This window comes from Chironomus tepperi, unplaced genomic scaffold (genome assembly GCF_022539635.2).
Source record: "Chironomus tepperi strain 1889 unplaced genomic scaffold, CSIRO-AGI_Ctep_v1 contig_89, whole genome shotgun sequence".
NCBI classification, from domain to species: Eukaryota; Metazoa; Arthropoda; class Insecta; order Diptera; family Chironomidae; genus Chironomus; species Chironomus tepperi.
In genome coordinates, this window is record NW_027226211.1 from 383,946 (window position 1) to 409,544 (window position 25,599).

At 32.6% G+C, this 25,599-nt stretch overlaps 2 protein-coding genes across 2 annotated transcripts in view; one reads left to right on the plus strand and one right to left on the minus strand.

The window, feature by feature from the left end:
- Window positions 1–3,625: 3,625 nt before the first annotated feature.
- LOC139086859 (probable cytochrome P450 313b1) lies at window positions 3,626–9,916 on the minus strand. Its single transcript, XM_070635477.1, has 9 exons — window positions 9,656–9,916; window positions 8,817–9,008; window positions 8,087–8,272; window positions 7,134–7,197; window positions 5,840–6,110; window positions 5,214–5,427; window positions 5,084–5,119; window positions 4,149–4,337; window positions 3,626–3,912 (listed from the first exon to the last, which is right to left on the minus strand). The coding sequence occupies exons 1-9, from the start codon at window positions 9,825–9,827 to the stop codon at window positions 3,740–3,742; spliced, it is 1,497 nt and encodes a 498-aa protein (XP_070491578.1). The 5' UTR covers window positions 9,828–9,916; the 3' UTR covers window positions 3,626–3,739.
- A 14,574-nt stretch (window positions 9,917–24,490) lies between these two features.
- Window positions 24,491–25,599, plus strand: part of LOC139086888 (ABC transporter G family member 20-like) — a 57,993-nt gene continuing 56,884 nt past the window's right edge. The window contains exon 1 of the mRNA XM_070635512.1: window positions 24,491–24,925. The gene's annotated coding sequence lies outside the window, so the exon portion shown is untranslated. The remainder of the gene's footprint in view (window positions 24,926–25,599) is intronic.

Here is a 25,599-nt window from a genome sequence, read left to right on the forward strand (position 1 = left end):
TTAGTCGGCTCCCGAAGCTGGCTACCAGCTTCTTTCCATGTGTTCTGTGGCCTACAGCGCGACCTACTCATCGTCTTAAAATATCCACAAATCCAGACAAATAGTAACATTTCACAATCCATTCATCTACTAATCAAGCTAAAAAAAAATTGAAATATTCGAACAAAAATGGAATTTATTATATCAAAGTCTCGTCTACATCCCATATCTCATCTCTCAGAATTTAATCACTGCTGCAAAACAAAAAGAAAGAGCTTCAATCTCATCCTCATGTTCCCTTATTTCTCCTTTTTGGCTTTAGGATGTACCAAACATTGTGACAGTCTTCAACAAAACATTTTTTATCATCATTATTGATTTTATTTTTCATGAATCATAAAATGAATTGCAAAACGAGTGAATAAGAAGGAGGCAGAAAATATGCAAATAGTGTAGAAAATTCATCATGAACTGAGGCCTGTAGACGAGCATTATGGATGGGTGTGTGCTTCATGGGGCTTGATATTTTTGGTTTGAGATAATATTGCAATCGAATTATTATTATTATGTCATATGTCTATCATATGTGATGTCAATATTGATATCGTCTTGAAACATTTCATTTGACAAATGATTTTGCGAATGGATAATATGGTGAGGATGAATTTGGATCAAAAGAATCAGGAATGGTGTTTACAGTTAGTTGGTTGAAAATGGTTTGAGAAGAAAATGTTGTAAATCCAGCATTTGATTGTAATTTTTAGTGATACTAATGTATAATTTGCTGAAGTTTGAATCACAGTTATGATTGAATTCTTAATTTAATATTCAAAAGATCAGGTTCGAATCTTAAAATTCAATTAATTTGGAATATTCATGGGCAGAGACAGATGCATTTTTTTGTTTAATTTTTGTCTAAATTAGTTTTTTTTTTAAATTACTTTTACCTACTTGGCTGACTTTACAGATCAATTGTGATTCACGGCCACTCTCAAGTGTCAACTTAAACTAGCTTTGTCGCTGGCTGCCGTTTGCCACTTCCCTATACCAAATCTCAATAATGTTAATTATTCCTCGCTACTTAAATTTACAATTTTCCACATTTTATCATCTTAAATACCTTCATCATTCCTCTTCCCATGATTTTCAGTCCCCTCTAAAATATCATAAATCGATACTGATACTGATACTTGTTCCTTGCCTCCCATTTCCGTTCCTCATTCTCAATTCATTTACCTAAAATGTCATCGCTTCTCATTCACATTTTCTCCAAAAAATTTCACATTTAATATTAAATTGCCTACAAAAAAATTATAAGCATTTGTTCCTTCACAGAAAATTGTGCTGAATGAGAACCTTTTCACTCCTTTTTCTTCATATTGAAATCATTTCCGTCATACAATGTTCTCGTCACACAGTAAAAAAATTTTTTTTTTCCTTCTTCCTTTTCTTAATATTTCTCGCTCTCATTCCTCGTGAATACAAAAAAAAATGCTTCATGCTCCTTTTCATTTTATAATAGCATGTACATTGATATCTATAGACTATAGAGTATAAATGTATACAAAAAACATGTGTGAGTATGATAGAAAATGTCACAGAAGCATGTGTGTTTGGGTGAAAAATATATATTTAAATGAGACTAATAAGGCGCATTCTTTGATTTTTTTGGATCTGATTTAAATTGGTTTTATTGGTGAAAAAGTTGAAGAATTTAGAGTGAATTTGATTTGAAATATGTGTTGCTAACTGGGGTTAGCAGACGGAAGCCAGCGATAGAACCAGTTTTAGGTGTCATCTGAGGGAGGCCATGGATCACCGTTGATCTATACGGCCAGTGAAGTTAGTAATGTTTTGGGGTTGTTTAAAATGGGTTAAAGTTTATTAAATTTAGTAAAGAATTCATTTCCAAAAAACTGAAGTGGATAATCCGAAAATGAGTACAAATCTTGACTATTTTATGGTTTTGTAAGAAAAACTTTACAAATTGATCAAGAAGTGGATATACGACTGGAAAATATGATTGAAAGTTGAAATACATTGAGTGGACTTGAATACGCTTAAAACTAGTTGATAACAAGAGATTGTCCAGTTCATGTCTAGTTCTATCGTATTTTTATATAGGTATACGAGTTAAAGCTTAGGTTTGGATCCAAACATATCCTTGACTTAATTATTCAGAAGTCATTGGCACCGCTAATTTGCCGTGAAAATAGCAAGACATAAAGTTGCCTTAACGACACTGTGACGGCTGATTTTGATCTATTTTTCTGACTAAACATGCGGTTCATCGAACTGTGCCACTTACGTGGAATATCTTGATTTAATTACGCCGTCAGGTCATGTTCGGGTAGTAAATAACTTAATTACCTCTTCCATTAATGAATCCCATAATTTATGGCCATACAAGGCTATTAAAGACATGAATTTAATTCAATTTAGCTATTTTGAATACGTCAGCCAAACAAACCTTTGTCCACTGTCTGTATTTGAGTAATGAGCCTTTTTTTAGTCACAATTCGTATCGCCAAACTCAGAAAAAAAATCTATAAAACCACTAAAAACAGCCAAAAAATAGTTATTTTTCAGTCAGACAAAGCAAAACCACATGATTACTTTCATCTGTTGATTTTTCTCCTATTTCTAGACCAAACATCAGCTCAACACCAGAACTATATTGAATGAACATGAACATGACTATCGTAGACAAAGCAACATACACAGAATGAACAGAAAGCATATGTTGCGAAAAATTGATATGAATAGCAAAAGCATAATGTTGTGTATTCATATATGAAAGCATCTCAGGCATTCCTTTAAGTGCCAATAATTGTATGAATAATGAAGCACTAGCTCCATTATATGAAAAACTATTTAAATGCGCTTTTCTGTTGACAATGTTTAATGAAATTGAAATTATATTGTTGAATTATTCTCAATTTCAATGAAGATTTGAAAATTTTATTCAATCTCGAGTTTTGTATTCATCTACATATCCATACATTATTACTATTATTATGTGCTTATTTTAAAGAAAATTTTTCATTTATTTATCTTCATGATCAAATAAATTTAATGTTTATACAGAACTTAATGGGAGCTATTTTGCATAAAATATATAAATATATATCTATCGTAACGAATAAGGATGGAGAATTCTTTCCTAACAAAAACCGCACATCTCAGATCCCATCCGACATCCTGTTTCGACAAAAAAGTTTTTCATCCTGCGGAATTCTTTCATTACTTAATGCGTATATCTGTAGATGTGATGAAAATTGGGATGGATGGAAAGGGTTGTCTTGAGAGTTGAATTGGTGTTTTGTGTAACGGACTTTTTGGAATTTGAATTTTTTTGAAGCTTTGAGAGCTTTTGAGTAAGCTTGTGGAAAATCCTCGATTGTGGCGACATCTGAGAGATGTTTTTTGAAATTTGGATAATTTTAAAAAATATTTTAACGGAATTTAAAAATTTTCAAAAATTTGAGCATTCAAAGCCTTAAAATTCACTAAATAAATAAATATTCTTGCCTCTTAACTCGAAAAAAGCTCTAAAAACATCGAAATAAATCTGATAACACAAAAGAAACTCAAAAATCATTCTCAAATTTCAATATCATTCATAAATCTCACATTGACATATTTTTATTTCAATTAAAAAAAATAATAAATTGAATAATATCTATAATTTTTCATTTCTATTAAGTTATCATGATAATCATGACAGCAATATACTTAATAAACAATAAACAATCTTTAATTACAATCGTTCCGTCCCTCTTCGAGTTATTTTCACTAAATGATTACCAATCAACTTCAGCGTTATGCCTGCTTTAACTCTCATCTCATCATATTTCAATGACGTTGAGAAATGGAAATTCTTAACGTAATGTAGTACAATTAATTTCATGAATATCATCGCATATCGATTTCCTGCAGAAATAAAATTTGTGCGTAAAGTGTTTTTCGCATAATTAATTAATTGATACTTTTGTTCAGGATTGAATTCTTTTGGTGTGGAGGTGTTTAAGGGGGAGATGCTGAGGTATTTTGGTGATCTTTGAATCTTAAATGCAAAAAACATCCAAAATACAATTTTAGTCATAGCTTCCCCCTTTCAACCCATCAACCACAAAAGTACTCATCTCCAATCCACAAGCCATACTCACCAACACACATTCGTATGCCACTAGCAAATGGCAAAAAGGCAAACGGACTCTTATCATATGAATTCTCAAAATCAAAACGTTCTGGCTTAAATAGGTGAGCATCATCACCCCAAATTTCCTTTTTACGATGCAATCCATAAATGTTTATCACTAAATTAGTTCCCTTTGGCAGTTGAATGTTTTCGATACCTTTTGTGTTGTATCATAAGGTATGAAAATAGAAAGGTAATGACATAAGAGAGAAAGAAGATGAGAAAATGTTTGGCAATTAAGACACAATTATTAGACACTTAAGTGCAGGGAGTAAATAAATGTGGATAATAGATATTTATACACAAAAAAAAAGTAAATGTGTTACGGGGGTGGGATGTCGACTTAATGAATTTTTGACGAGGGGAAGTGGTAGTTTAAAGGTAGAATCTTTTTTTGGGGATGTTTGAAATGTTTTTGTTGGAATTTTGGAAGAGTCGTTCATAGAGGCTTATTAACCAGAGCTCAAAGTTGACTCGAAATTAGTACAGACTCGAGTCGAGTCAAGTCGACTCAAATCGACCTTTTCATACAAAATCCAAGTCGAATTAGGCTCTGGTATTAAAACTGGAGTGGGTAAAACCCCTGTTAACCTGTCAACCCCTCCTCCTATCCCTGGCAACACCCATGGTCGTGTCTAAACGTTTAGATATTTTAGAACGCAGATCTAGAGACATGCAAGCTTCATGCTTCATATACTGGCTTTATGCTGATCTTACTCATCCTGCGAACTACTCAAACCTCTTAACAATTCATTGAATAATTCCAAAAACACAAGACATTCCTCAATAAACCCTCAAACAATTCTTCAAAACCAGCCACTTCCCCTCAACCATAGATAATTTCTATAAGAAGACCAAAATGCAAAGAAAGACATAAAAAATACTTTTTTTTTCACACCATACCTAAATCAACATCAGCCTTCGTTTCACGGAAAAGGCCTGTTAGGAAGAGAATAAGGAAAGAATATTACAGCAAACTATAAAAATCGTACAAATGAAAGTGCTTTTCCTACCCACCACTCAACACTCTTACCTGTTGCTGGAGTGAATAGTCTTAATGCCTCCTTTATAGTCATTTCAACATACTTTAGTGTTGATAGCTTTTCATAGTCTATGATAAGATCTTCCTTCATGCATTCATCGCCTAAAACATCATTGATTTCCTTTATTATACAGTCTTGCACGTTCTCGTGCATGGCGAGCATTAAGACGATGAAATTTAGTGCTGTACTCATCGTGTCTGCTGCCTGTGTGTTTGAAAGTTATTAAAAAGGATAATAATTAGGACCTTTCAGAGAAGAATGTGGATATGGATTATTTGTTTAATCTGTAATGGATTCTAATGGTCGTATAACTTTCTGTATTATTATTATTTTGATACGTTTTGTTCTTGTTGGTGGTCGTTAAAGTGTAATTTGGATTTTAATATTAGGGTGATTTGAAATTGATGGTGTATTTATGGCAGGGAAGTTGAGTTATGAGGGGAAAGTGCAGTAAATGAAAAAATCTAAATCTAAGTCAGGGGAGTAGCCAGAATGAGGGATACAATGGGGTGCCTTCCCATCAATAGTCAAAAACTGATCACTTTGCAAATCTCAGGTCCAATTCTCATCCAATTCAATTAGTTATAAACGTAAAGCTTCACTTAATAATACTCACCGCAACCATCATTGTCCCACAATGATCTAAAATATCCTCAATTTCATAATTACGTCCATTTTTCGAAACCTTCAACAACTGTCCAATAAATGAATTTTCAACATCAGCATCATTACAATTTCCATTTTGTATTTGATTCCATTCATTTGTAATAAAATCAAAGAAAAATTTACGATTTTTGTCTTGATCACGTTTCAAACTTGAGAGATTGTATATTAGATCGTAGTGATAATGCGGCATCATTGCACGATTCCATATGTTGTCCAAGTATCTGTGAGTGAAAAAAGTGAAACTTTCGACATTAATTTTTATGAAGTAATAAGTCAAAAGTTTTTCAAAATTATAGCAAAAAGTGATTTTTAGTTGGATGTGATTTTTTTACGGTTGGGTAATGTCCTTGGTAGTGCAAAATTTATAGATGTTGGAATGAATCTCAGACTCAATCAAAATATCTTAGACATTTTACACCATATATCAATTTGATAACACCATTAATTCATAAATTACTCAACTTTTTGGGTAATTAAGTAAGATTTATAATGTTAGTCTCTTAATGATCCATAAAGATTAATCGATTCATATTGAAAATTTATGATAAAGTTTTTTTATACCCAAAATAAATTTTTCCATCCTTTATCCTGTACTAATCTTGATAGAAAATCAATTTTCAGTACATTTATCTCCAATAAGTAAATTGATTCCTGTTCTTATCGGTAAAATTTATGAATAATTGATTAATCTAGATAAGGTGTACTGACAGTCAATATGTGACAATGTGGATTTGGTATGACTACCTACGTAGTCTCATATAAGCTCATGAATTATTGATTTTAAGAAGATTTTTGTTAAAGTTTGTGGATTTAGGTCATTTGGTAATGACTAAAATCTTTAATATTTTTACTAATGACGACCAGCATTTAAGAACAGCATCAATCATAAAATGTCATTGTTAAACACATTCTAATCTCATCTCACTTAATTCCTATAAATACAAAACTAAACACAGAAGTTTGCTTTTAATCCTTTTTTGTCAGACACCTGACAACTGTTTCGTTCACATCCTCCATGTCTCCAAATTTGTATAGCATCATGCTAAAGCAGCATGAAAGCAGCTTCATGCACTTCACAGATAAAATATTTTCACCCCCAAGAAAAACCCAAATGCATCCAATAAATTATTATTATGAATGAAAAATATGAAAGGAAAAGAAGCAAAAATTAACTCAAGAAGCAAATTCACAACTCGCTTTACAATCAACAACCACCAACTAATCCAAATATATAGCATACATACTTGTCGGTGTTTTCCATAAATATTTTTGCGACATCACGAGATATGTCCTTTCCAAAAGTTGTGTCTGTTAAATGAGATATAAATGCCATGTTTATTTATGAGCATGGTTAAAGGAGAAAGATTCAACAAAGAAATCATAACAGGATTTTGATCTTTAGGTGGAATTTGTCAGAAATTACGGTTGTTGAGAGCATGAAAGGGAAGGAGCTGTGCTAGGGTGCATCTTGGCTTTTGTTACCATCTAAGACAGTGATTTTTAAGCTACGGTCCACATCAGAGTTCGAAACCGACTCTGATTTTGTATGAAGAAGTCGAAACGACTTCAACTCGACTTCTCATGAAATTCAAGTCGACTTCGAGCTTTGGTCCAAACTAGTGAATCTTGGAAACCTTTAAAAATGTAGAAATACACCAAATTAGCCACTAGATATGTGGCTTAGGATGTATCGTTCACAAAATTTGAGAAAAAGTGTCTTAATCTATGTAAATATAATTTAAAGCTGGATTTTCATAGACAATTTTTAATTAATATCTCTACTGAAAGACACACGGCATGTAAAAATTGGAAAATCATGTCCTCAGGCTGGCGTGACTCTTGCATATCGAATCCGACTCATCATAGCTAAGGTAGCAAGAGGATTTTCACCAAATATCGGGACACTTCTAAGTTAGGCGCTATTGAAGTTCTTTTGGATTGTTTTGGGTCATAATATTCGAAGAATTAGTTTAATTAGGTTAGAAACTTGTAAAAAAGTGAAGAAAATAAACATGCTAAAAAGTAAAGCATCGTCCTTGCAAAAATACAGCAGATGACCCCCCGTCTCATAGCCAGAGTCAACCCGGCCTGTTGACCTTATTTTCTACTAATTTTCTGACAAAATTCCACAACAAGGAACCCAAAGTCTGTTCACTTAAAAATCTATCTCAACAAGAATATGTATATACGTTCATACTCATAACAGCATTCATAACAACAACTGTAACGTCATGCTTTATGTCAAATTCTCCCTTATCGCAATTCGCCTTCAAGTGCTCTATACTCTTCGTAATACATTTCGTAAAGATTGGCACATAACTTTGTAGTGTGGATAAAGAAAAGGAAGAATTGAGAAGTTTCCTTTCATACTTCCATCTGTCAGCTAGCATAGCATGAAAATAGAGAAAAAAATAAATTTTTATATCATATTTTTTGCATTATCAGGTCTTTTTTTGTTCATTTCAACATCAGCTTTTCCGTCTTTTTTTTACTTTCCTGATGAAGTAAGCAAAACGGAACGGATGATGATGGTCAATGGACACGAAAGATGAAAAGGAATGAAGTAGGAATTATTTTGTCAAAGTTGTCATTTTTTTCCCGGAACTTCTTTTTTTGTGTCAGAAAATTTAATAAGTTAATTTGGTTATAATGCAGAAACTACGTGACGGTATGGCACTTATCACTGCTTTAATTTACGAAATTCAGCTCTTTTTGAACAATCATTTACAGACAAACTCAAATAATTTCCATCACAAACACAAATTTTCATGTCTATTTTCGTAATAACATCAAATTTATCGTCAAATACAACCCAAACTGATTTGATCACACAAGAGCTTTTTTCATTTCCTTTACTTCCTTCCTACAAACTTTTTTTCCGAAGATGTCCATTGACCATTGACACATATGTGACTGACTATACATACATTTCATTGCAATTAAGCCTCTCGGGAATCCAAAAAAGTCCATAAAGAAATTTTTTTCAACACAATCTGGTATGGTCAAAAGTTTTTGTGACACATGTGGATCGTCGGTAACAAAGAGATATTTTGTGCCAAACCATACTGAATAATACCTTGGGTATCGTTTTGATAGATTTTGGAGAACTTCAAAGCGATCTTTGGGAAGATAAATGGAATTAATGAGATGTTTTGTGTTTACGCTTGGTGGACTGGTGTGAAGTTGGGGTTGATTTTTAGATGGCAGGTGATTTTTTGGATTTTAAATATTCTGTAGCACAAACGGGAAGACACAGAGTATAGAAATGGCTAAAAATGAAGCTCCAGTTCGGTTTGACGCTAGCCTAAGGTCAGATTCAATGAACTTCGGCTTAAGGCTTGAATCAAGTCGAACTAGAGTCCAATTTTCGGCCATTTCTACACAGTTTAGGGCAGGTTATGGTTCACAATTGTTCTGTACGACCAGACAATTAAGTAAGTAAGTCTACGCCGTATGCTTTCCTTGTAGACCTACAAATTGATCTTCTGAAAGTTCCTGCAAGTTTGATTTCCTTCATAAACGCTATATCCCCAACTGTACCCAACAAATGTAGCACAAACAAGTGAATGACCTCAAAACATCCACAACAACTAAATCACATCATCACTAACTTCACACCAGTGTCATTATCGACATGTTTTTGTGTGTAAATAAATATGAAAAAAACATAAATCACAATATCATCGCTTGATTAACACACGAGGGACTTCAAACTCGATACGGAAAAGAAAAAGATAAGTAATGATAAAAAATTCATAAGCCTCACCGGCATTAGATCTTGCCGTAAAAATGTAAGCAATGATAGTAAGTGGAAGAGACTTTGGACCACGTATATTCCAAAATTGTCTACGATATTTCATATAATCACGTATAGCACCACTGATATACATAAATAATAATATAAATGCAATGCACATTAATAAATCTGTTTCGTACATCTTAATTTGTATTTTTTTTATGTCCGCACTTCACACATGAACTTAAAATTTAATAAAATTCGAGTTAAAATTCTTACTTTTCCGATCGTATGCCGCAATGTAACTGAATAAAGTTTGCAATTTATCGACAGTGAACAAAATAACAAATTGAATGAAAAGAGGAAGGAACTCACAAATACATTTAATTGTTATCGCGCAGGGATGGGAACTCGGGAAATTGTTTGTTAAATTGTAGCGCGATATCCACAGCTGATTGTTATGTTTGGATTATTTTTTAAATAAAATATTAGACTTATAAACATTCTCGAGAAGTTCAGCGAAAATTGGGAATTTTTATCCAAATTGAGAATCTTTTCAGTTTTTAAATTCAACTTTTGATGCGTACATGAAGCTTGTTCCATAATCTAACACAAAAATACTCAGAACAACAGCCTTTCAACACCCACAATTACCAAAAATTCTTCCTAAACAGCTCCTTACCCTTACCTTTCCAAAACATATAATTACACTCAAAAAAAGTTCATTCACAACTCTATAACTGTCTATGTTTGCAAAATTCACATGTAATTCATAGACAAATATAAAAAATTGATAATGAAAAAGTTCATATATGTGTGCAAATGTCTGAGATGATGATTAATGGAATTAAGATAGTACCTCACACGCGTGATATGCTTTCGAAATGATATACTTTGATAACGAAAATTTATTTTTAAGCTAATGTGAAGTGATGATTTGCAAAGAAACCGCGTTATCGTCATTTTGATTGACTTTGGAGTTTTACCTTTGTCTAGTGGTTGATATGATTCGTTTTGAGCAGTTTTTGGGTTGATATAATCGATATGAAATCTATTTTCAGACTGTGCGTTGCCTAATATATGTTATCAAGTTGTTAGTAAATTAGATACATTGAAAATTGGAATTTATAGACATTTTGGCTTAAATTAGACTTCGTACCTCTCAAGAAGCCTACAAGAGAGAGAATCTAATAAGATCGGATTGCAAGTGAATGAAGATACTCATGGTTGCTGCAACAGAGAGATCAAGGAAGTTTGTGGGATCGTATCTAGTTATTGGTGATAATAAATGTCAAATTGTCAATGATTGTAGTCCAAAATCCGACAAAAGGTCAGCTTGAATCTAGCTTTAGGCCAGATTTAATAAAATCTGACCCTAAACCAGAGTCAATTCGATCTGTAGCCACATTTTCGAATCATTTCTACTCCATGTGCCTTCCATGAACGCTGCTCACGCTCTCATAAATTATTTCTGCGTTTTCAACTTAATAATTAGTGCAATACATTATAAAAACTTCCTTACAAGAACATTTTCAAACTAAAATGCACTAAAAATTCATCTATCATGCCAACTTTTAATATTTATTGCTTATTAGCGATCATAATGATGTCATTAACTGAAATTAGAATATTTAAACTTTTCCAAAACTTAACTTTGTCGAGAGCATAAATTAAAAGATTTCCCATCAAGCAACTTTTTAACGTGTTTAATGAACTAATTTAAAAAATATTTTATGCTGCAAGTTATGAAAAAAAGTTTTTGAGCTTCTATCATAAATTTACTCAATTTTTTTTCTGCTGAAGTGCATGCAACAAGAAAACCACAAAAATGCATAAATCTATGTTTATACATAAACTAATGCATTTGTCTGAACTTTAACCTTTATTTTTTTCACTACCGTATAAATCTAATGCTTCACTTATTCTAGAGTAATTGAAAAAGTGATTCCTCTGGAAGCAACAAGCTAATCAATTTTTTATGGCAATTTTCCAATAAAAAGGGGTAAATTTTCCACTTTGAATGAAAAGAATTGCTTTGCTGTGGTTGAGTCTTTATGATTTTTAATGTGTTTTATAAGTTTGACAGAGTTGGGGATGTGTTGATATAGTGGATTCTTGAGCAATGACAGGGATACATGTAGGGTTTCTGAAAAACCGCGTTTTTTCAAAACCGCAGTTTTGCGGTTTTCCAGAATTTCAAAAACCGCGGTTTTGCGGTTTTTTTGCGGTTTTCAATTTTCATACAAATGTATGAAATTTTTTAAAAAAATTTAAATTTGGAGTTTTATGCATGAAAGTATTAAATCTTTCTGCTTTAAAGTTGTTCTTATCATTTTGCAAGATTTTAGTCCAGTTTTTCATTTTAATAGAAAATTTTTATTTTTTTTCGAAGTTATCTTCAAAAATTTACATTTTGCGGATTTAAATGAATTTTTTCCATACAAAGTTCTAAAACCGCGGTTTTTTCTTTCAAAACCGCGGTTTTTTAAAAACCGCATTTTAAGGTCAAAAGTGCGGTTGTGCGGTTTTTGAAAAACCGCTTCCAGAAACCCTAGATACATGTCGATGCAGTTGATTCTTAAGCCATATCAATTATTAACTGCAGGGCATAGTCTTGTAATGTCGGAAATGAACGTGAATCTTGTTGTCGAGTTCAAATTCACTAAATAGGCATTTAAAAATGGTCCAAAATTGCAGGGCTGCAGGCCAAAATCGCAAATCTGCAGCCTTAGTGAAGCCATAAGATAAAGTCCAAAAATGCAGGCCGACGCACTTAAAATCTATGAAATCCAGTCCTGTCTGTCAGTCCTGTCTGAATTCTTAACCAAATCCATAAAATCTTCAAATCAACACATAATAATGCACAACTCTGCACAACAAAATCAACTTTGTAGAATTTCAAGGCTTTCTCATCTAATCTCTATGGAAACAAAGTAAAGTTTATTTATGTAGTCTGATTGACATTCGCATTCACAAAGCTATAAGTTCTTAAATGTATATGTTAAATGAAATAATTTATTGAGTTGCAGTGATTTATTATCAGCTTTTAAAAGTTGAAAAAAAGAAATAGAATCGAGTGAAAAGAGAAAGAACATAAACGAGAATGTCATGAGTGATAGGAGATGTAGCGACCTATATGTCTATCTGCTGAATTTGTATGAATTCAATGAACTTGCGGAGATTGTTATTTTTTCAAAATTAATTTCTGCATTGACCTAGTTTTAAAACATTTAAAGCAGTGGTGGGCAACTTGTGTTTTTTGTCAAAAAAAAATTAAAATTGCTATGAATCGTATGGCGTGTGCGATTTCGGTCCAGACCAGAGTTGACAGGACTTTGGAGTCCGGATTCAAAAATTCCGAATTTTGTGGAGTCAGACTCGACTTTTTTTTTGAGTTCGGACTCCAGTGGAGTCGCCTCCACATTGGAATCAACCAACTCTGGTCCAGACTTACCAACAAAATGTGCCGCGAAATATAAAAAGTTGCACACCACTGATTACATTTGCGTCACATTCTGAAAACAATATTAATCAATGTTTGCAATTAACTTACTTTGTGATAATCAATTTTATTATAAACCTCCACAAAGCGTCTCCGCATGGAAAAAATATTATCATGTCGCCAATTATCTTAATGTCCCAAAGATGAACTGAACGGAATAAATATTAAAATTAAAAATAAACAAGGAAATTAAATTGTAAAAGAAAACTTTTATGTAGATACCGCTTTTATTTCAAGAATGAGAGAAGAAGAAACTTGCATTGCATCAAAAATCAATTAAATCATAATTTCCTCTTTATCTTCGGAATTCTTCTTTCCAACCAATTGTTATATTTAAAAGTTTATCAAAACTTTATCTTCATATTGAAACGATAGCAGAGGATGTGAAGAAGTTGGGGAAGCTTTTTTTGGTTTGTGGATGAATGAGCGCATTGGATAGGTGCAATGTGATTCAATTGGGTTCTATGCTTACTTACTTACTTTGCTGGCCGAATAGATCAAGTGTGATCCATGTCCTCCATTAGTTGGCGCATAAAGTTGGCTCTATCGCTGGCTACCGCTTGCCAATTTCCAATCAGATTCCATGCTTAATGTTGCTATGTTAAGTCAAATGTTGTGGACCAGAGTTCATAGTCAAATCAAATTTTGTATGTAAAAGTCGACCCGACTCAATGTAACAGAGTTTTCAGATAGGTATCTAGCTGTATCATGGTAGCATTTGACTTTATCTAGGCGTTATCTATAGAAAGGCAACCTAATCTGCCTTTTTGTGGACTTGCTAGACTAGCCAAAGGCAATACCTATGCAAAGGCACTGCCTACCCAAAGACAATAGTTTTAAGTTTGCCTAGACACTGCCTATAATAGGTATCCCTATGTCTAGGTAAACCTAGCGACATTCGAAACGACTCCCAGCTCTGATTTAATTCGGCGTGTTTAGTAAAGAAGGATTGTAACCAACAATGTGGCCACTAGGACAACGCTACATCGCTGTATTAACCTTTGACCCATTTTTCCAGCAAAAGATGCGATTCACGTCCATATGTATTAATTCATTCGATTGGTTCAGAAGTTGGTTTTAATTGGTAGGAAAATCATTAACTCTCATTGTTTTGAGCACAATGTGTTCAATCCTCTTCATACAACTTGATCAAAATTGGTTCAAAATTCTAAATTTGCAAATAAAATCTCATCAGATGCTTGAAGAGTCATCAATTTCAAAACTAAGTCTTAAGCTAATTTTCAAACTAAAATTGAATATTCCTAGGAAATTCTCCGACAATTTAATTCCAATCTCCCATTTTCCCACTTCAATTGCACCGAAAAAAAGAACAATAATGAAATTTTTTTCTCCTTTTATTTAATTTTTCTTCTTTTTTTATTATCCTTCGAGTCATAGAGCATGCAAACACTATAGTATGGAAAAAAAAGTTTATTTTTCCATGTTTTACTTAAATTTTTACAACAAAAAAATTTTTTTTACAACAATCTTTTTTTTAATTTTACATGCAATATGCACCATAAGAATGAAAACTTATTTTGTGTGCAAAAAAAAAATAGCAATTTTCTCCTTAAAATTGGATTTTTTATTTTGGATGTGGGGATTACATGAGTGACTGGAAATTATTTTTTGATAATATGATTAATTGAAATAGATTGCAGCTTTGTGAGCAGACAAGATACATAAAATAAATTGCAGGCATTGCAGGATAAGATGAGAAATTATAAAAATGGATCTAAAAATCGCGTATCCTTCAGTCAAAATTCCCATTTTTTTTGGAATTCTACAAGAATAATTGAATTATTCAATTCAACTGCAGAAGCTTGATCTATGAAAATTCATCAGAAAAGCTATCCCGAACAGCATATGGTGTTTACTAGGACACTGCAATGCTTCCAAATCAACGGTAGGATGTGAAGTTGTCCTGATGGCACCATGACGGCTCATTAGTCCATATTTAAGGCAAAATATCCGGTTTGCCGGATTGTTTCGCTCGGATTTAAATGTTTTGACTGCACTATGATAGCTGATTTCGACTCATATTATGGCAAAATATGAAGTTTACCGCATTGTGTCGATGGGGTACAATTCCCCTGACGGTACCGTGACGGTACATTTCGTTCCATATTTACGGCAAAAAATTAAGGTTTTCTGAAGTCTCGGTCCCGAAATATTCACTTGACCAAGACCGAGAACAAGATTACTCGGGAAGTCACCGATTTCGACCAATATTTTTGGCAAAATATGAAGGTTTCCCGAGATCTCGATGCATCAGAAACCCTTAATCATCCCTTTTTGCCGCTCGGGTTTAACAAAAAGAATGCACTGAACCAAGTAACAATGAAATGATAAATGAACTTTTGTGCATAAATTACAATTTTATTTTAACACAAGAAAGAAAAAAAAAAATATGCAACAACATTACATTTGCATATATTGGAAAGAAATGACTCATATGGGGATATGTATGGTAAAATTGCTATGTGCTTCTTTTTCCCATTCTTTGTTTTGTGATGCAAATGAAATCTTTTTAAAATTGAATTTAGTTGTAATTGTTATGGAGAAAATGCATTCCATATATTATTGTAGAATTTTCCACGAGACATAAAATAACATTAGGATGAATGGCATCAACTAAAAGTAGTAACAACATGAGATGCATGCAAGGGAGAAGAAGAAAAAAATTTGCTTCACTTCTTTCTCGATTCTTTTTACATTTAAATGCATTAATCTTTCGAGATTACTCCCATAACAGTTCGTTTTTTGCTTTTTTGAACTGAATTTTGCAGAGTGGATGTTGATGGTGCAGGTGAGTTTGTCTTTTCTGGACATCTGAGGGGTCTGTGATCATAATAAACTGAATTTTATGATTATAACTTGGTCATGGCACAAGACTGGATCTTGATCTACCCCAGACGGCTTCTGGCAATGGCTTGGCACTTAGCTGGATCTAGATAAACTCTAGATAGCCTAATACAAGATCTATTTGTGGTTTTTTCTTGTTCATGGCACTAGACTGGATCTTGTTCAATCCCAGACAGCCTCAAACAAGAGTATGGCACTTAACTCGATCTAGATTGGTTCTAGACGGCTCAAGGCTACACCTATTTGAATTTTATAAGAATATTCCCTCAATTCCAATCAATAATGAGACCAACCCCCCATAAAATGCGCCCTATACCCCACCATTCACCCAATCCTCAATCCCCATGCGCTTCTTTGATTCTGATACTCATCCACATTGCACATGATAATGTAAATTCATATTACGAGTGAGAAAACGGAAGAGCAGCATAGAAAAGAACCAGAAAGTAAAGTTGAATGACAGAATAAATGAAATAATTCTCATTTAACTCAAAAAAAAAAAGCTCACATCATTTGTTCTTCCGCTCGTCTTTAGCTAGAATGAAATAATTTCAGCTCTACATGCATGTTAAAGATGAATTTATGAACTTATGTGATTTTAGCAATGTACATAACATATTTATGTTGCATTTGTGAGTTTAAAATTGTACTACTGTGATCCAATATGCATTTCCGGATAGAGAATGAATTGAAAAATTTTCACATTTGAAATAAAATGATTGAAAAATTAAAATTTATGCTACAAAAATTTTATTATTTTATTTAAACGAGACGTATGTGGAGGTGTGTCCTTTGGGGTGTTTTTGTGGGAAAGTTTTCATCTTTATTTAAAAGTAAATTTTAGAGAAAAATTATAAAATTTGAAAATTTCCACAAAAATTCCAAAAGTCTGACAGAATTTCCCACAACATCACATAATTTAAAATTCAAAAATTTCATAATAAATAAAATGTTCATTCTCAATATTGAAGTGTTTATTCCGTATCCTTATTATGCGCATACTAAACGTTTGAGGTTATAAATTATAGTTTGTATGTTGTTGCATTCACATTGCAATTTTTGCATAGTTATCTATTCAGCTGATGATAGTTTATATTTGTTATTTAAATGCAGATGAAAACCTTAAACAAGAATTATTGAGAAAATAATATTGCGTTTAGATGGTCATGCTTTTGTGTGAAATATTGTGGGGAAATTTAGTGATGAAGGAACTTCAATTTGAGTTTTTGGTCATAGATCATTCAGTTATGAAGTTCATACCGGGAAATCTTGAACCAGAGTAAGTAATTGGCTAACTTTGGCCATTTTTTGTCTTCTACACTGCACTGGACAGTCAACGGCGACTGGATAGTCAACGGCGACTGAACAGTCAACGGCGACTGAACAGTCAACGGCGACTGAACAGTCAACGGCGACTGAACAGTCAACAGCGACTGAACAGTCAAAGGCGACTTTACAGTGAACGACGACTGAACAGTCAACGGCGACTTTACAGTGAACGGCGACTGAACAGTGAACGGCGACTGAACAGTCAACAGCGACTGAACAGTCAAAGGTGACTTTACAGTGAACGGCGACTGAACAGTCAACGGCGACTTTACAGTGAACGGCGACTGAACAGTCAACGGCGACTGAAAAGTCAACGGCGACTGAACAGTCAACGGCGACTGAACAGTCAACGGCGACTTTACAGTGAACGGCGACTGAACAGTCAACAGCGACTGAACAGTCAACAGCGACTGAACAGTCAAAGGCGACTGAACATTTAATGGCGACTGGACAGTCAACAGCAACTAGACAGTCAACGGCAACTGAGCAGTCAACGGCAACTGAGCAGTCAACGGCGACTGCACAGTCAACGGCGACAGGTCGTCGTGGGTGGAAGGTATCATCGAAATGTTATTCGATGATCTTTTGTCGGCTTTTCAACTGCTAACATTTTAATGTCTAATTCCCATTCATTTAATCTCCCAATATTCATAATAATGATCTTAATGAATCCTCAGTGACTTCATATAATGAGCAGATTTGTCTATCAAAATCATAATAATAATTATGATGATCTGATATATTGTGCATCATTTTAATGACCCAATAACATCATCCAATACCTCCTTTAAACTCAAATACTTTAAGTCTTTAAGAGATTATAAATAGAAAAATCAGAATCAATAGAAAATCAGTTCAATATTGTTTTCAAGAGTCATCTTTAAAAAGTATATATAAAAAATAATTTAACAACAATTTCAACAAGGCAACTTCATGTTCCCAAAGCAGCAATAACAGGAAGAGTAAATCGATAAAATATCAAATTACAAAAAACTCCATCGACTGACTATCATAATTGTTCAATTTAAACTTTTACTTCTCGATGAGAACAAAACCTTAAAAATTTGTTGAAGAATCAATTGACCATCTCTCGAGTATCATGAGTAGCACGTGTTAAATTACACGACAAAGTGAAAAATTGTTTTGTTATCAAATTAATACGATGTATAATATTATTAAAGTAAAGTTAACAAATGCTGAAATACGACAAGCTTTTTGACAGTGTTGGATGTAAGTTGGGGTCCTGGATATCATTTTTAAATGACTTACTGTCTCGATTCTAATTTCATGAAATCAAAAATCTCCCTAAAATTCAAAAATGTCTGACATTTGACGCTCCCTTCCTTAAACATCCACTCTGTCCGTTCGTTTACAAACGAAAAACTTACAAGTACTTGACAGTGCCATTAGCACATTATTTCATTATTTTTCCCCTGAGATAGTTGAAAATTGTTGATGTCGGATGTACCAAATTTTTGTTACAAATGGATTTATTTTATTACCATAAAGCATAAGCACTCCCAAAAGTCCATTAATTCCTAAAGTTTCATCTGGATTGTCTCATCTTTAATAACATATTTTGTTTTGATAAATTTTAATGAAATATCTTGGATTCGGGGGGAGTAATCTGCAGTGAAGATTTTGCAATTTTGATTGTCTCTGGGATTGTCCTTGTGGTGAATTTGCTTGGAATTTAGGAATTTATTAAATTGCTAGCTTTATGCAGTCTATGATCCATAACAGGCAAAGAGCATGCCTTCATGTTTAGAAATATCAGTGAGGTACCTAAAAGCGGTCTCTTTGGCAGTTAGGGGATAATGAAGTTGGATAATTTCGTTCATTTATGATCCAAGAGACTCAGATCAATGGTTCAATTAACGAAGCTTCATTTCATAGCAATCAATCGAGGCAGGATATTGCTGAACCGACACTGTGACAAGATCAAGGCTAGAGACCAAAAATTCATCCATTACAGCTTTCTGTAGCTAAATTAAGTATCCCGTAGAGTCTTTCTTGATCCATCATGTCACAGTGTTTATGACAAAGCAGGAAAAGTAATGGAATATCCTGAAGATGTTATGATGGGAGTCTGAGTAAGACGCGTCCTTTTCTACACATCAAATCTAGGAATTCATTAGTCTTTCTCGAGTTTGATGAGTAAAAATTGAAATTTGTTCCAGTATCTGCATGCTAACAGGCGAATTTCATGCTCTCGAAAGTCTGGTCACCTAAAATATACTAGATGATCAGCTTACCTTGCTCTTGAGACCACGCTAGGGTATACCACTTGAAACACATTCTGACACTGTCATACCAAATGACAATCCATCAAAAACCTCTCTAAAATCCAAAATAATTCAACATTTTCCACCCAAAATTATCTCAAGAGCTCAAATGCATACAAAATGCATCTGTAGTAAATACTGATAAATCCTTTGAGCTTCATCAATATCCTCTTTCATGGCGCCACATGAATTCAATCTATAAGTCGAGACATTTTAGATGCTTTAGTCAACAGGTTATAAAATATATTTTTCAAATATCAAAGAAAATTATTTTCATGAATTTAAAATTTATTGTATAAGATGAAAATTTATTCTATTGGATTATTTATAGATTATAGCTTGGGATATTTACAATTTTCAATTGTATCTTTATTGATTCTACTATGTCTTCTTTAAGCCATTGCTTTTTTGTTATGATAGATAAATATTATTGAAAGATTGTTAGAAAGGTAGTTTAGGATTGGGGATTAAATATTTTGGATAGAGATGCTTTATGTGGCACTTATGTATGAATTGTGGTGCTTTCTAGGGTTTTGAGGATATTTAAGTGAAATAAAATGATTTTAAATTGTTTATTCCTATGAAATTCAATAAGCTGGTCAAACTTTAAGGTAGAAAATGTCAACAAAAATCCAACAATCAGCATGAATTTTTTAACGACTATCTCACCAATAATTAGACTTTACAACAATCTTCCATTAAAATACAACAAAAAAGTCTTCTCATTATTATTTTAAATTCTTCAATTTCACAGAAAAAAGTCTGATTCAAAAGTAATTAAAATCTGTCCATTTTAATTGCTTTTAAATCTAGCTTTAATTTTTTAAAGGAATTTAATTGGTACAATTACAAAAAATTCTGAAAAGTTTTACTTTTTGAATGTTAAATTAAAACTAACCATTTTAAACTGAATGAAAGCTTGACAATTTGACTCAATTTTAGAATTTAAAAGTTTTTAATTTGCTAAAATATTTTGAAAAAGTTTTATTAAATTTTAAATTGCTTTCCATCCCTTTCCATCAATTAAAATTCGTTTATATATGTCAGTGTTATCTAAACTTTTTTTGAGCCTCGATACACATTGGTGGTAAACCACGACCAGAAAACTAGTGGACCGCGACACACTTACTTACTTACTTGGTTGGTCGAACAGTTCAAGTGTGATCCATGGCCTCCCTCGTCTCACCAAACGCGGCATTCAAAACACTGAATAATAATATATACCCTATATTTATTGAATGAGATAAGGCGGAACAGAAATGAGATCTCCAAAGCACTGAATAATGGTGTCTCAAATATAGAAATTATGAGTAATTTTCCGAAACGCATGCGGCGTATAAAAGTCCGAAAATAGTGTCCACAACCCAGTATGACACTTGTGTAAGATCGGATTGTTCCAATACCGACTCGAAGCCAGAGTCACGCCAACCTAGTGACATTTTGATTAGGATTCAGTCAAAAATCGTACATCTGCATTTCTTGCATTCTAGAAGCGCAAGCCTGTGGTTTTCGGCTATATGTGTCTAGTTTGTTCAGAGCAACAAAGGCTTGATTCATATGGCCGATCGTACAGAACCATAATCAGGCATCAGACCTGCAATTCATGTCTTCAAGCCTTCAGTTTTGGATGAAATTTTCCATCTTCCAACTTGTTCAGACCGTGTGTCTTTTGAACTTTAATTTGTATACATTTTAGTGGTTTTTTATTTTAATAATTTAAATGAAACTTAATTAATAATAATAAGAAACTTAAAAAGAATCTTAAAAAATCTTAAAATGCTCATCAACTGCATCTTAATTTCCATTTAAAATCCCCAAGATGAGACCAATTAAAAGCAATTTTTTTTTCTTCTTTTCTAATCAAGAATTTATATAACAAAAACAGAAAACCGGTCAGTAATTTACCTCACTTTTGCTAAAGAGAGAAATAACAAAATCCATAATTGGCAAGAAAAGAAAATTCAAGAAAAAAATTATAAAAAATTGTTTCTGTGTGAATGAAAGCGAAAACAAGCTCGCGGAATCTCCAATTTTTTAGCCCAAAAATTATAAACTTCACATTATTGTTGTAGGTCAAGTTCAAAAACCGCATCGCTCGCGTGCGTTTGTTCCGCATGACGACTTGCTATCGGTACAAAATATGATTTTTTTTCCTGGTTTGTTGTCATCGCCGATGTTTTGATACACGAAAAAAGCATAAAGTTATTCAATATTCTTTCACTTTACTTTCCGTACAAGACATACCAACATGTCATGCAATTGTGTAAGTAAACTAAATACAAAGGTCCATAATTACGTAATAATATAGTAATGAGTAATTATTGAGGTAGTGAGGCATGTAATACTAATAAGTAGTATTGAATCTATAGATGCTTAACATGTGTTTCTTTTCGCTTTGGTGTGAATATTTAAAGAGATATCGACAAGTTAAAAAAACGTTATTGTGTGTAATTGATGAGTACTTAGGAGTGTGTTGAGGTGAAAATTTGATAGATCCGGAAATGTTGGTGGATAATTTTGGGATTTTATAAGCGTACCTTAACAGACAGGCAAAGATAATGCTTTCATGGTATAGAAACAACACTATGGCACTCAAAAGGGGTCTATTTGCATGTCAGGGGTGTTTTTATTGGAATAATGAATTCTGTATGGGATTTTAGTAATGCACTTGGTATCGGTAATTGGCAAGGGATTGCCATCGACAGAACTAGCTTCAAACGCAAACTAAATTAACTAAAAACTAAAAACTAACTGAATTAGGTAAGAATTATTCAATTTTATTAGGGACCAGTCAATTATCAAGTCACAGAATAGCATACTTCCTTCAAAAATGACCAATGGGATTCCCCATGTACGTAATAAGTGAACGACCTCGTAAGAACAACATGAATTTTATGTGAAATGCATCATAGTCTTCCTAATAGTCCACAAGCTACAAAACCTCAAAAAAACAATATTTCCTGATAACCTCAGCCTCAACAGCTTCAAACCAACTGTAAAAATTAACAACACATGTTTTTAGTGACGAAAAAAAGACTGTTTTGAATTCCGACTTGGTTCTCTCTTGAGCAATTTTGTTATAAACATTTAAAGGAGTGCCATGAAGCCTCTGACTCTCTTTGAGGAAGTAAATAGTCCCCTGTATTAATAAATCAGTCATAAAAGATAAATTTGGTAATAAAAACGTAAATATCGTGACTACTTAATGAGGTTTTTAAGCAAGATGTTCAACTCGTTTAAAATAAAAAAAAAATATTGTGCATTGTGCTACTCTCTTTAAATAATAAAGAACTCACAAAAATGTGAAATTTTAAAAATTTTGTCATCACATGACAATCAATGCTAATAATTCTAATTTTTAATTCTCAAAAGTTATAATAAATGGCAAATTTGTTAAGTAAATATGACAAAAAATTGCTTCAATATTATAAGGTAAATTCAGTGTTGGGTGATCATTTTTGATTTGAACAATTTGAAATTAGGAAATTTGCTGAGACGCACGAAAGATGTAGCCTTACGGGTTAAATACTTCAGTATACAGAACTGAACCTACTATAATTACTTTACGTGTCTGAAAAATACAGTAATATTTGTATGAACTGTTCAGAAAGTACAGTACTGTACTTTTGGAGTGTCTGACGGTTGCTGAAGCCAAAAACTTAGTAAATTGCAAGTAAATTGAAGATTTTGTCCAGATCGAGGTGTGGACTCACAAAATTCATACTATTTATTACCAAAAATATTTCACGACACTTTAATATAGTAAATATAGTCAAAATTAAGTAAATTTCTTACTTCCTTTACTAAGGGGCACGGGGGACTATTGCCGCGATTAGAGAACGTCTATAGACAGTTCTATTTTTCGATAACCTCTGCAAGTTCAGGATATTGACAACTCTAGCGTTCTTATCAACTCAACCAATCCTGAAATCCAATTAAATCAGTGTAAAATAATTTAAAACTTAAAATATAGGATAAAGCTCTTAAGAATTTGAGTTCACGGCACACCGGAGCTTATTCTGCGGCACATCTGAGCCTGTTCTATGTCACACCATTGTACCGCATCACACAGCTTCTCCACCGCAGTCATTAAATCATCAAAGAATCCACCAACAAAAATTACTTAATGAAATAAACTCGGACAAATTCAATTCCAACAACAACAAAACCAAACGCAATGGAGGGGGAAACGACTTATTTCTCCTCAACTTAAATATTATTTCATTTTTTTTTCTTATTAAGTCTCTCGCACTCTCTTTCTCACATACGCTTCTACCGTTGTATTCAAACTAGTCAACTTTTTGTAACTGACCAGCTTCATCAACAGGTTTCTCAGTTTAACTTTAATCGTCTCGTTAGTCGAACGCGATCGATATTTGCTCCGTGCTGTAGAATAATAAACGAAAATTAGAAGAAAAAACAATTTTTTAATATTTAATTTTTTGTAATTAAATTTTTATGTAAATTTAAAATTTGTGCTGATCTGAGAGAAGCCTTCAATAATTTTGTAAGTGTTAATGTCAATTTTGTGAACTTCAATGTGAATGTTAGGGTCAAGTTGGATGTGATTATGGGTGTTTTTTTGAGGGTTGTTGAAATTTATGTGAATTTTTCGATTTTTTTGAATTTTAAAATTGCCAAAAAAATTTGAAATTAATTTTGAAAATTTAGAAATTTGAATTTGAAATTTTTGAAATTTTTGAAATTTTTGAAATTTGAATCTGAGTTTTTGAAATTTTTGGAATTTGAATTTGAGTCTTTGAAATTTTTGAAACTTTTAAAATTTTAGAAATTTGAATTTGAGTTCTCGAAATTTATTAAAAAAATCCAAAATTAGTCAAATTATTTGAAAATAACAAAAAAATCCTCAAGAAAAGCCATTAGTGTCATAGCACATGCCAAAAGGAAGTAGCTTACATGCCAAAATAGTTGTGAAATAAAATTGCATCAAAATGAGGCAATAAATGTGAGAAAGAGAGAAATTTTTTTCCCAACGTAAAAAAGAAAAAAAAAAATGTGTATAAAAATAAAAGTAATGCATATGAAGCAATAAATTTATCTAAGCAAGTAAGCTAAAAAGTGCTTAAGAGTGAAGAGTTGCAAAGTATTTTTCTTTTTATGTGTTAAGCGAACGTTGCGAATGAGCATAGTGGATATTGTGAAATAATTTTTTTTTTTGTGTATCATTTTTCACTTATTTACTTCAAGATATACGCAAAAAAAACCTCCATCAATTAACAACAGAAGAAAGGTCAGCGAAATAACTTGTTGACATATTTTGCTCAAAAAAATATTTTTTTGCTAAAAAGGAGAAAACAGGTTAGTGATGAAAAATATTTTGTTGCTATTTTTTAAATGATCTGAATCGATAAGGTCGTGCTGTGATGTGTGGACGAGATTTTCAGATTCTATCGTCAAATTTAAACATTTTTTTTATCTTTGATAATTTTTATATTATTTTGATAAATTTTAAAATTATCACAAAAATAACTTTTTAAAGTGCAAAATTCTGCAGAAGCTATTTTTTCACATGTTTTATTGCTATTTTTAAACATTTTTCAACAATTGCTCCAAACAGCGAATTTTATTTAACAAATGTTTTATAAGTCTGTTTCAATTTAATTTAAATAAATTTAATACAAATTGCTGTTATAAAGAATTGCAATCGTTTCTATAATTAAAGTAGTGATAAGTTAGGAGCTTTTTAAGAGATATAATGAGAATTTGTTGATTTTTTAAGATTTGTGGGATTAGTATAGATGCAAAAGGGACTCAGGAGAGTCAAAAGAGGGCATAGAAGTGTCAAAAGGGACATGAGAGGGTCAGAAGAGACAAATGAAGGTCAAAAGGGTCATGGGAAGGTCAAAAAAGTCATAGGAGAGTCTAAAGAGGCCTTAAAGGGCACGAACCCCTCTCCGAGATTCAAAAATAATTTTTTCAATTCAAAATTTTTTTTCAAATTCAAATTTTTTGTTTCATAATTTTGATTGCAT